At 55.5% G+C, this 12,076-nt stretch overlaps 1 protein-coding gene across 1 annotated transcript; it reads right to left on the bottom strand.

Moving 5' to 3' along the window:
• Positions 1-1,424: 1,424 nt before the first annotated feature.
• Positions 1,425-2,769, bottom strand: LOC121167983 (claudin-3). The gene has a single exon (XM_040997718.1). The coding sequence runs from the start codon at positions 2,484-2,486 to the stop codon at positions 1,824-1,826; it is 663 nt and encodes a 220-aa protein (XP_040853652.1). The 5' UTR covers positions 2,487-2,769; the 3' UTR covers positions 1,425-1,823.
• Between the last annotated feature and the right edge of the window lie 9,307 nt (positions 2,770-12,076).

The following is a 12,076-nucleotide window of genomic DNA, read 5'->3' on the forward strand; positions in this document are numbered from 1 at the left end:
CTTCCGGTCCGCCTCCTTCTGGACTTCCCCCCCCCAGCTCTCCAGGCTCCATCTTCTCACAGTGCAATCCCAGAGATTGGGCGTTTGGCCTGAACAACAAAGCACCTACACCCCCTATCGAGGTAGCAGGTGAGGGCTCAAGCTGTTGGGGTTCCAGCACGGTCAAGGTGGGAGACCTGGATGGAATTCCAAACTCCTCTAGCTTGGGTCTCTCAGCTTAGACCTGACTGTTGCAGGCATTTGAGGGTTGAACCAGTACAGGAAAGCTCTTTTTGTTGGTCTGCCTCTCAAATAATTTTTTAAAATATATTTTTATTGGAAAGGCAGTTACAGAGAGAGAGAGATGTTCTTTCCATCGGTTCATTCCTCACATGGCTTCAATGGCTGGAGCCGAGCCTGTCCTAAAGCCAGGAGCTTCTTCCGGGTCTCCCACATTAGTGCAGGGACCCAAGGACCTGAGCCATCCTCCATTGCTTTCCCATGTGCATTAGCAGGGAAGTGGGACGGTAGGGGCTCAAACGGCCACCGCATCGGATGCTGGCGCCACAGGTGGAGGATTAGGGCACTGGGCCCCCAACTATTTTGTTTAAAAGTAAGAATCCATCATTTCCCCCCTAGCAGTGCCCATCACTGGGGCTGCTCTGGACTCTCCCCTCACTCTCCCTCTGCCCAGCCCCACCGACTGCCCCTGCCTTGTAGTCCAGAGCTATGCTGGGTCTTCCACACACTTCTCTTCAAGAATCCCTAGTGCTCAGAGTGAGGTTTGAGTGCTGCTCCACATCCACGACCCTCCACGGCTTGGCCTGTGGCCTCAGCGCCACTCCCACCCACCAGGAGCCCACCCCAGGCCTCCCCCAAGTCTCCTTGATACAGAGTCTGTGGCCTCTCTCCCTCATTCCCTCCTGTCTTGGGGTTCGCAGGAAGATGGGGTCCCTTTCTCATTTCCGAGGCCAGGTGAGCGTTCCCCTAACTGCTCTAGGAGCTACACAATAGGTCTTCTTTTGTTTCCTTTTCCCGGCCTGGGAATGAGAACTCCTGTTTAAGACTGTGTGGGACACTGAGGCGCCAACAGGTGCTCCAAGCCCCATCCAAGAGAACGGGGTGGCGGCTACCTGCCGCCTGCCCCACACCCCCTCCAGGTGAGCAGCAGGAAACACCCGCCGCCCCAGGCTCTGTTGGACTTTGCAGCCAGTAAGCCAAAGACCCCTCCCCCAGCCCCGCGGGGTGCATGGAATTTAAGCCCGGGTTTCCCCCCCTCCCCCCGCGCCCCTGCCGGCAGACCCTAGTTCTCAGCTAAGCTGCATCCAAGTTGAGGGTGCCGGATGGGTGGTGGGATCCAGTCAAAACCGATCATCCCCTCCCCCCGGACGGGGGGAGCTTTAGGACAAGGAGGAGCCAGCCACTGCAAAAACAAACGGCTTTTATTGAAAAACATCAAGTGGCCCGGTTCCTGGCTGCCCTTGTCGCAGGGACCCAAAGCAACGGCGGGCTTTTGGAGTGGGGGTGGAGGACAAGAGAGCCTCCATGAGCGGGCAAGTAGCGGCGGTCGTCACCCCAGCGGCGGGCAGGAGGGCGGAGCTGGGGTACATTGTCCACGCGGGTCGAACCCTGACTCTCCCCACCGCCCGCACCTCCCCAGCAGTCCGGCTTCCCGCGCCCCAAAGAGGCGGTGGCAACTGGCGAAGGGGAGAAGGTGTCCCCGGGGCCGCAGGGTCTCGAACGCGAGGCTGCCGAGACGGAGGACTTAGTGGACACTCCAGTTCCCGGTGGCGGTGGCGGTTGAGGTTGAGGATGGAGGGTCTCTTCCCCGCGCGCCCATCGGCTCAGACGTAGTCCTTGCGGTCGTAGGCGGTGCCCATGGTGGTAGTGGCGGGCCCGGTGGAGCGCGGCGCCGAGTAGACGACCTTGGTGGGCGCGTACTTGTCGCGCGGGGGACAGGAACAGCAGAGCAGTGCGCCTCCCAGCAGTTGCAGCGCTGCGGCGGCCCAGCCCACGTAGAGACCGGCGCCCATTTCGCGTTTCTGCGCTTCGGGCACCAGGGGGTTATAGAAGTCCTGGATGATGGTGTTGGCCGACCAGGACACGGGCACGAGGGTGAGCAGCGCGGCCAACAGGAAGAGCACGCCCGCCACGATGGTGATCTTGGCTTTGGTCGTCTCGTCCTGCACGCAGTTGGTGCACTGGGCGCCCACGAGCGCCACGAAGAGCCCGAAGGCGGCCACCAGGATGGCCACGACGATGAGCGCGCGGGCCGCCTGCAGGTCCTGCGGCAGCGCCAGCAGCGAGTCGTACACCTTGCACTGCATTTGCCCGGTGCTCTGCACCACGCAGTTCATCCATAGGCCTTCCCAGATGATCTGTGCCGTGATGATACTGCTGCCGATAAAGGCCGACACGCGCCACATGGGCAGCGCGCAGCACACGATAGAACCTATCCAGCCCAGCACGGCCAGCGACGTGCCGGTGATCTCCAGGCCCATAGACATGGCTGCTGCGGTTGTGCCGGACGGTTCCGCACCAGCCGCCTCCGGGAGTTGGAGAGACGAGGGTGCCGGGGCCGCTGGGCCTCGCCGGGGTCAGTTGCGGGCGGGTACGCGAACCCGAGGAAAGACGGCGGCTGGATGGACGGATTCACAGACGACGGCGGCCGCTAACGGCTCGGCTACGCACTCCGGCGCCGCGGCTGCGCCTGCACCTGCTTCTGGCTCGGTGCGTTGGGGCCGGTTAGACTTAGCTCATAGCCCCAGCGGCGCGCCGGGGGCGGGAGGGGCGGAGCCGGGCCTGGGGACAGTGACGTGGCCCCCTCCCACCTTCACCTTGCACCCAGGGAGGGAAGGACTTGGCGGCGAGTGGCGACGTGCGCCCGGGTGCTGGGGGGTGGGGGCTGTTAGGGGAGGGCGGAGTCTGCCCCTCCCCATCCATCCCCCACTCCGCGTCCCTCTTTAGCTCAGAACTTGAACGACTTGAAGTGCAAATCAGAAACTGCCCCTTTCCACCCCGCCCTCTAAACTCCCCGAGGCATTTCGGCGCCTCTGGCGCTGGCGGTGTGGGCCTGGGGGGGCGCGGCCAACTGCTTTGGATGGCGGGGCCCCTGAGCGCCCAGAGAGAGAGAGAGAGAGAGAGAGAGAGAGAGAGAGAGAGAGAAGGCGTGGCCACAGCTGCTGGGGCGAGTGGGCTGGGCTCCGTCCAGGGGAACTGCACCTGCCCAGGTCCCTCTCGCCTCTGAGATGCGCGCAGCTGGCGCCTGCCAGCCCGGTCTCCACCAAGCTGTTGGGCATTGTCCAGTTCCGCGGGGAAGCTGGGTCTGGAAACCGAGGTCGGGCTGCGAGGGTCTTCAGGCCTGGGGGGCGGCGGGCAGGGGGTGCAGAAGGGAGCCCAAATTCCTCCCGATCCCCCTGCTGCTCCCGGCGCTGGCAACCAGCCTGGATGCCTTTAGCTGAACTGGTCCCAGAAAGTCGCAGCCCCCTGCCCGCCTTCCACCTCACTGAGTCCCCTCCTCTCAGGGAGCCTGTTCCCGCGTCCCTCAGGGGTACGTCGGATCAGTGCCGGGGTCCACGTTGATGAAGTGGTGATGAAAGAAGCTTGATGGACCGAATATGGAAAAGTCAGAAATGTTTTCCACCAGGTCCTGGCTCCCGCACCTGGCTCGGCTCTGAGCCTTTCGGAATCAGCCTAGGAGTTTCCAGTGCGTCTGGTCGGTCCCCAAGCCCTTCTAGTCCCAGTGCTTGTGTGCTTGTGGCTGCTGCCTTCAGGCTGCTGGGCTCCTAGACACAACACCTGCCATGGCCAGGTCCCTTTGCCTGTGAGACACACTCCATACATTCCCTGTGTATTTGCGTTTTTACATTCTTTACAAGTTAGTGTTCCTTTTCTGGGTTTTTTTTAAAGTTTTATTTTATTTATTTATTTTTTATTACAAAGTCAGATATACGGAGAGGAGGAGAGACAGAGAGGAAGATCTTGCGTCAGATGATTCACTCCCCAAGTGACCACAATGGCCGGCGCTGCACCGATCCGAAGCCGGGAACCAGGAACCTCCTCCAGATCTCCCACACAGGTGCAGGGTCCCAAAGCATTGGGCCATCCTCGACTGCTTTCCCAGGCCACAAGCAGGGAGCTGAATGGGAAGTGGAGCTGCCGGGACGGGATTAGAACCGGCGCCCACATGGGATCCTGGCCCTCTCAAGGTGAGGACTTTAGCCGCTGGGCCATGCCGCCGGGCCCATTCCTTTTCATCTCAGTTGAAAGAAGGTGGGAGAGAGAGAAAGCAAGTGAACCTGGAATTTAACCTGAGATCTGAGACTACCGCATGGGTGGCAGGGACCCAAAGGTTGCGTCATTACTTACTGTGTCCCCTGGGGAACACATCAGCAAGGAGCTGGATTGGGAAATGGAATAGCTGGGACTAGGCACTCTGTCTGATGTTGGATGCCCGGCTGCCAAGTGAATGACTTTGCGGCTGTAGCGTGAGCCTGCCCCTGTTTATTTTTGATTCTCTCTCTCTCTCTTACACATACACACACAGTCTATCAACTCCAGAATGTCCCTGAGATGGGTGAGGGTTTGGCCTGTTTAGCTCACTGGTGCTGTGTGGTCCAGGAAGAATCGATTTACTGCTGTGAATGGGAATGTCTTCTCCCACCCGGGCAGCCTACGTAGCTGTCGTGCTGGGTGGCTTCGTGCTTTGCCAAACACGGGCGTGCAGCCTGCCCAAGCCCTGGGGAGCTAGAAGAGGGAGGTAAACAGAGCCAGAGGGCCCTGGCAAGCACAGGGACCCACTTTCTATAGGGGCAAAGGCCTTGGGCTGGGACTGCTGGGTGGGGTTGGGAGTGCCAGGCCAAAGGGTCCAGCTGGTGTTGGGTGTGGGCAGTCCTGGAGGAAGTTTATGTAGCCAGGATCCTATCTCGGGTGGCCCTGAGCCAGGGAAATATGGCATGGCCGGCCTGTGTGTGTGTGTGTGTGTGTGTGTGTGTGGTGGGGAGGGAGATACTGGCTGGGGTCAGGTGCTCCAACCAAGGGCTGGGCCTCCTCTAGGTTTCCTGAATTCTGGATCTCGCAAGTCATGTGGCCTCCCTTAGCCTCATTTTCCCCTCCTATAAAGTGAGCAAAATTATGTCTGTGTGACTCACTTCGCATTGACAAGGACAGGGTTAGAGGCAGAAGCCCAGGAAGGAGCAGGGGTGGATGGTGAGGCCGGTCCTGCACAGGTCTGAGTCCAACTGCAGTCTCACAGGGCGCACCTTGGGCCCTCCTCCCCACGGAGCCTCAGTTTTCCCTGCCTGTGAAATGGGCATGGTTCTACTGCCAGCACCCCGCAGTGGCTTGGTTCTGAGGGAGGTGCCCTCGGCTAGATGCAAAGAGTAGCAGGACAGAGGACTTGGAGTCCAGGGGCCAAACTTCACAGACTCGGCAAATAGCACCGACTCTGAGCAAACACAGCCCCATCAGCTATTTACTCAATACCGACCATGGTGCGTACAACCCAGTGAGAAACAGAACAACAACAAAAAAATTCAATTAGAAATAGGCAAAGGCAATAAAAATCAAAAGGAGATATCAACTCAGCTAGGGAGGTATTTTATTTTAGGTATATTTACTTTGTTTGAAAGGTGGAGTGACAGAGAGCGCTTCTACCTGCTGGTTCACTCCCCAAAGGCTACAGTGGTTAGAGGTGGGGCTGGTCGGAAGCCAGGAGCCAGGAGCTTCTTCGGAGTCTCCCGCGTGGGTGCAGGAGTCCAAGGATTTGGACCATTGTCTGCTGTGTTCCCAGGCCATTAGCAGGGAACTAGATGGGAAGTGGGGCAGCCGGACACGAACCAGAGCCCATAAGGGATGTTGATACCACAGGTGGTGACCATAGCACCAGTCTCTAAAGTGGCTTTCATAAAAAGAAAAAAGAAAGAAAGAGGTGTTGGCGGTGTTGATGCAGTAGCTTAAGCTGCCACCTTTGACACCAAATCAGAGTGTTGCTTTGAGTCCTGGCTGTTCCACTTTTTTTTTTTTTTAAATACTTATTTATTTTTATTGGAAAACCAGACTTGGAGAGAGAGATGGAGAGAAAGATCTTCCGTCTGCTGGTTCGCCCGCCAAGGGGCTGAGCTGATTCAAAGACAGGAGCCAAGAGTTTCTTCAGGGTCTCCCACGTGGGTGCAGGGTCCCAAGGCTTTGGGCCATCCTCTACTACTTTTCCCAGGCCACAAGCAGGGAGCTGGCTGGGAAGCGGGGCTGCTGGGATTAAAACCAGCTCCCATGTGGGATCCCGGTGTGTTCAAGGTGAGGACTTTAGCCACTAGGCTACTACGCCAGGCCCCTGTTTCGCTTCTGATTCACTTTCCTGTTAACACACTGGGGAAAGCAGCTGATGCTTAGGTCCCTGCTTCCTCTCTGGGAGGCCCACCTAGAGTTCTTGAAGTGCATTAGCGGAGAGCTGGGACCAGAAGTGGAGCAGCCAGGACTCAAGCCGGAACATGTTTAGGACGCTGGCATCACTAGTAGTGGTGTAATTTGCTATGCCACAATGCTGGCCCCCAGCAGGTTAATTTTTAAGTTGACAATTTTATATAGCCCAAGAATGGTGCTATAAATATCCGAATGGCCCTTGGCAGAACAAAGCTTCCCCACCCTGCTTGGAGAGTGACTGCTAATAGATTTTTTGGCACAATAAAAATATTCGGCCGTGGAGTATGCTGATATTTACATAACAGAGTACCTGTAATGTTCTATAGTTAGGGTCAGCGGTGTGGCATAGCAAGTAAAGCTACCTCCTATGGTGTTGGCATTTCACGTGGGTGCTGGTTCGTATCCCGGTTGTTCCACTTCCTATATAGCTCCTTGTTAGTGCACCTGGGAAAGCAGCAGATAATGGCTCAAGTGCTTGAGTCATTGTACCCGCGTTGTGGGAGACCTGGAAGAAGCTCTTGGCTCCTGGATTTGGACAGGTCCCATCTCTGGCCCTTGTGGTCATTTGGGGAGTGAAGCAGCATGTGAGAAATTTCTCTCTCTTTCTCTGTAATTCTGTCTTTCAAATAAACAAATCTTTTTTAAAAAATTATTTATTTATTTTGCAATTGATTGCACTGTGTTGGTTTGTTTTGAAGCCAGGAGCCAGGAGCTTTTTCAGGGTCTCCCATGCAGGAAGCAGGGTCCCAAGGCTTTGGGCCATCCTTAGCTGCTTTCCCAGGCCACAAGCAGGGAGCTGGATGGGAAGTGGAGCAACTGGGAAGTGAACTGGCGTCCATGCGGAGTGCCAGCACTGCAGGCCGACGTTACTTACCATGCCACGATATGGACCCCATAACTCTGCCTTTTAATGAACTGAATAAACACATAAATCTTTCGAAAACGAAGCCAGCAGGGATCTGCAGTGTGTATCCCACTGCCTGGGGAGTGGTGTGAGTTGTGATGTGGGGTGACCTTGGGTGGGGAGCTCCATTTCACCTCACCCCCCACCCAAGGTCACGGGCATGTTTCCATGCACACACCCTTGAATTTCCTGTCCCAAAGCAACAGCATGATTAGGCTGTGGGAGTGGACTGGCCCCTGCCAAAGGGGTTGAGTGAGCCCTGTGGAAGTGGGTTTCTGTGGTCAAAACAGGGTTAAAAGAGCCTTCCCTTGGAGGGTGGCAAGGAGGAGGATTTGATTACTGGAGATGATGGTGTGTGTTTGTGTAGAACCCTCCGTGTGTGTGTGTGTGTGTGTGTGTGTGTGTGTGTGTGTGACTGTGTGAGATTCCCAGTCAACAAACGACCAGGAAAAGAGGTACTGAGTAAGTAGCACTCTCCCAGCTGTTCTCTACCTCCCCGCAAGAAGTGGTCCTCTGGGCCCCCTGGCTGCGCCCATCTGGTTACGGCCGCAGGATCCTCCTGCCAGCCAGCCTGGTCTCAGCATCTCCTGCCACACACAGGGACACCAAGAGGTAAGAGCTATACACGGACTCAAGGAAGGGAAGAACTCAGGCTTTGAGGGGTGAGGGCCCAGTGGTCCTAGCTGGGGGGACAGAGGCAGTGGGGTGCCCAGACCACCGATCTGCTCGCTGTGGTCACTCAGCTTGTTGGAACTGTACCACCTTTGCATTGGTGTGCGTGTGGGAAGTGTGTGGCTGTGAGTGTGCAGTGCTTGTGTGGCATGTGTAAAGATAGTGAAGAAGCAACAGGGGCAACACTGTGGCATAGCACGTAAAGCCACTGTCTGCCGCAGGCATCCCATAGGGGTGCTGGTTCAAATCCCAGCTTCTCCACTTCTGAACTGGCTCCCCATTCATGCACCTCAGAAGGCAATAGAAGATGACTCAAAAGTGCTTGGGCCCCTGCACCCACAAGGGAGACCCAGAAGAGGCTCCTGGCTCCTGGCTTTGACCTGGGCCAGCCTTGGCCATTGTGGTCATTCGGGGAGTAAACCAGTGGATGAAAGATATCTCTCTCTGTAATTCCACATTGCAAATAAAGAAAAAAATTGCAAAGTCAGATATACAGAGAGGAGGAGAGACAGAAAGAATGTCTGTCTGATGATTCACTCCCCAGGTGACTGCAATGGCTGGAGCTGTCCAGAACCGAAGCCAGGAGCCAGGAACTTCTTCCAGGTCCCCCATGCGGGTACAGGGTCCCAAGGCTCTGGACCATCCTTGTCTGTTTTCCCAGGCCACAAGCAGGTAGGTGGATGGGAAGCAGGGCGGCCAGGGTTAGAACCGGCACCCATATGGGATCCCAGTGCACTCAAGGCAAAGACTTTAGCCACTAGGCCACCACGCCCCAAAATATTATTTTTTGTTAAAGAAATAAATACCAACACTAATGCCTGTGAGTAAGTGGGTGACTTAAACATTGCAGTCAGTGTCATTTGATCGGGGCCCTAGCCACCTCCTGTGTTCCCAGGGTTGCAAACAGCAGACTGGGGAAGAGTTCAGGCTGTGGGTTGGGCTTGAGCGGTACCAAAGCTTTTGAAAAACAAATCAAATGCCCGCTGTGGCTGAGGCTAGGCTGCGGTAAGTCAGGGGCTTGGGGCTCCAGGCCGGTCCCCCTGTGGTAGTGACAGGGACAGGCACTGCCCCCTCACTGTTGCTGCCTCCCGTGGGGTGTGCTGGCAGCTGGCTGGAATCAGGAGCAGGGCAGGGATGCAAACCCAAGCTTCTGATGGAGGTACCTGCCTGTGCCCAGTGCGTATCCCTACATCATTTCAATGACCTTGGCGCTGTAGTAAGTTAGGCAGATAAGACGTTCAAAGTCTTTCAAGTTGGGGATTTTCCAACATTGCTCTATTTGTGTGTATTTTTTGTTCACTATGTGTATCTTTTTTAAAAAAATTTTTCTAAGTTTCCTTTCTCTTTCAGGGGAAAGTCTGCTTGTGACAATGTCTGCCTTCTTCACGATATATATATATGATTTATTTTATTGGAAAGTCAAATATACAGAGAGGAGGAGAGACAGAAAGGAAGATCTTCCGTCCGATGATTCACTCCCCAAGTGAGCGCAACGGTCGATGCTATGCCGATCCGAAGCCAGGAGCCTCTTCCGGGTCTCCCGCGTGGGTGCAGGTTCCCAAAGCTTTGGGCCGTCCTCGACTGCTTTCCCAGGCCACAAGCAGGGAGCTGGATGGGAAGCGGGGCCGCCGGGATTAGAACTGGCGCCCATATGGGATCCTGGGCGTGCAAGGCGAGGACCTTAACCACTGCGCCACCGCGCCAGGCCCAAAAGAGATATTTTTAAGAAATGATTTGATAGGTGGAATTACAGAACAGAGAGAGAGAGAGAGCTGTCTCCTCCCACAGGTTCACCCCACAAATGCCTGCAGCAGCCATGGCTGGGCAAAGCTGAAGTCAGCAGCCCGGAACTCCATCTGCATCCCCCACATGGGTGGGAGGCAGGGACCTGGGCGCTGGAGCCGTTCCCTGCTGCCTCCCAGGGTGTGCCTCTTAGGAAGCTGAACCGGAAGCAGAGTTGGGTCTTGAGCTGTGGCCGGGTCTGGGGTGCCGATGTCCCCCTGGCGTCTCACGGCACCCAACGCACCCTCTTCTTTATGACACTCTGTGTGTGTGTCTCTGTGTGTGTGTCCTGCTTGCAGCTCACGCAGCTTTTGGTCTCACAATACTGTGGACTTTCCAGCCATTATTTCTTCCAGTGCTTTCCAGACCTGCCTTTGATTCCCTCCCACCCCCTTCCCCTTGTAAGATGACACAAAAGTTTCATATAACTCTTCTTTTTCTCTCTAGTCTGTCTCCTCCTTTCCGCGGCCGTTGCCTATGAGCTGCTGTGTCTTCCAGTTCTTGGGTTCTTTCCTCTTCCTTCTCTGTGCTGTCGCTCAAACCATCCTGGGCGGCTCTAATTGCAGTGTTTGCCTTTTCAGAGCTAACATTGCTGTTTTGTTTTTTTCCTGTGTCTTCTATTCTTTGATTTTTCTTACAGATTTCTTTATTTTTATTGGAAAGTCAGATACAGAGAGAGAGGAGGAGAGACAGAAATATCTTCCGTCTGATGATTCACTTCCCAAGTGACCACAATGGCCAGTGCTGCGCTGATCCGAAGCCAGGAGCTCCTCGGGGTCTCCCATGCGGGTGCAGGGTCCCAAGGCTTTGGGCCGTCCTCGACTGCTTTCCCAGGCCACAAGCTGGATGGGAAGTAAGGCCGCCGGGATTAGAACTGGTGCCCATATGGGATCCCGGTGTGTTTAAGGTGAGGACTTTAGCTGCTAGGCCACCACGCTGGGCCCTACTTTTTAATTTTATGCTAAAAATAAGATCTATTTTTAGTTTTTGTGAGAGGCCCGTGTGGTGGCTCAACAGGCTAATTCCCTGCCTTAATTTTTTTAAAAAGAGATTTATTTATTTTTATTGGAAAGACAGATTTATATAGAGAAGGAGGGACAGAAAGTAAGATCTATTTGCTGGTTCACTCTAAGTGGCTGCAACTGCTGGAATTGAGCTCATCCGAAGCCAGGAGCCAGGGGCTTCTTCCAGGTCTCCCACACGTGTGCAGGGTCCCAAAGCTTTGGGCCGTCCTGTCCTTGACTGCTTTCCCAGGCCGTAAGCAGGGAGCTGCCTGGAAAGTGGAGTAGCCAAGACTTGAACAAGTGTCCATATGGGTTGCTGCCATCACAGGCTTCGCGTGCTATGCCGCGGCACCACCCTTTCTATTTTTATTTATTTGTTTCAAGTGCACTCATAATTGCTCCCTTAAAAGTGATCAAGCTGGGGCCCAGCACGGTGGCGCAAGTGGTTAAAGGTCCTCACCTTGCACGCCCCGGGATCCCATATGGGCGCCGGTTCTAATCCCGGAAGCCCCGCTTCCCTTCCAGCTCCCTGCCTGTGGCCTGGGAAAGCAGTCGAGGACGACCCAAAGCTTTGGGAACCTGCACCCGCGTGAGGTGAAGCGGCATAGCATCGGCCATTGCGCTCACTTGGGGAGTGAATCATCGGATGTCTTCCTCTCTGTCTCTCCTCTCTGTACCGCCTTTCCAATTAATAAAAATAAATCTTGTGATCAAGCTGGTGTGAAATGCTCTTTGATAGCTAGCATCTTTACCTCATCAACCGGGAATTCACCCTGGTGTGATGAGAGACTTCAACCAGCCTGGGGGTGGGGTGTTTCCATCTCTCGCACAGAGACCCTGGGTCGTCTTGACCTCTTGCACGGCAGGGCTGTTGTGACATTCCTCGGGCGGGTGGGGCCGCCTTATTACTGTCAGGTAGAAGTCCATGTCCCTGCTCAGCCTTGAATGGCCCAAGGGGTGGGAGAGGAAGATGGCTTCTCATTACTGATTAGCTTGGAGCTGCAGCTGACAGCACAGGGGATGGAGGTGGCGCCCTGTGCCACCACCATGCCCTTGGGTGGGTGGGGGGAGAGGGTGGCTCTCAGAGCTGTCAGGCACCTCACATGCTCTCTATCGGCCTCTGCCGGAGAAACTGGAGGAGATTGGGTATTGGGGTACCCCGTTGCTGCCCCTGAGATGACCCCTGGCCTCTAGGGGAGGGTGCGGTGAGCCCCATTGGGATGTAACAAAGCAGTCACTGCCTCCTAGGTTTCTGTCTTACTGGGCAGCCCACTTCCTGCTCTGTTGATCACATTGAGCAGCTTTTGTGGCGGGT

Source organism: Ochotona curzoniae, unplaced genomic scaffold, assembly GCF_017591425.1.
Source record: "Ochotona curzoniae isolate NIBS_2020 unplaced genomic scaffold, NIBS_Ocur_1.0 patch437, whole genome shotgun sequence".
Lineage (NCBI taxonomy): Eukaryota > Metazoa > Chordata > Mammalia > Lagomorpha > Ochotonidae > Ochotona > Ochotona curzoniae.

Bases quoted from the DNA above. Each gene is read 5' to 3' on its own strand.
- LOC121167983 (XM_040997718.1), bottom strand. From the start codon at position 2,486: ATGTCTATGGGCCTGGAGATCACCGGCACGTCGCTGGCCGTGCTGGGC.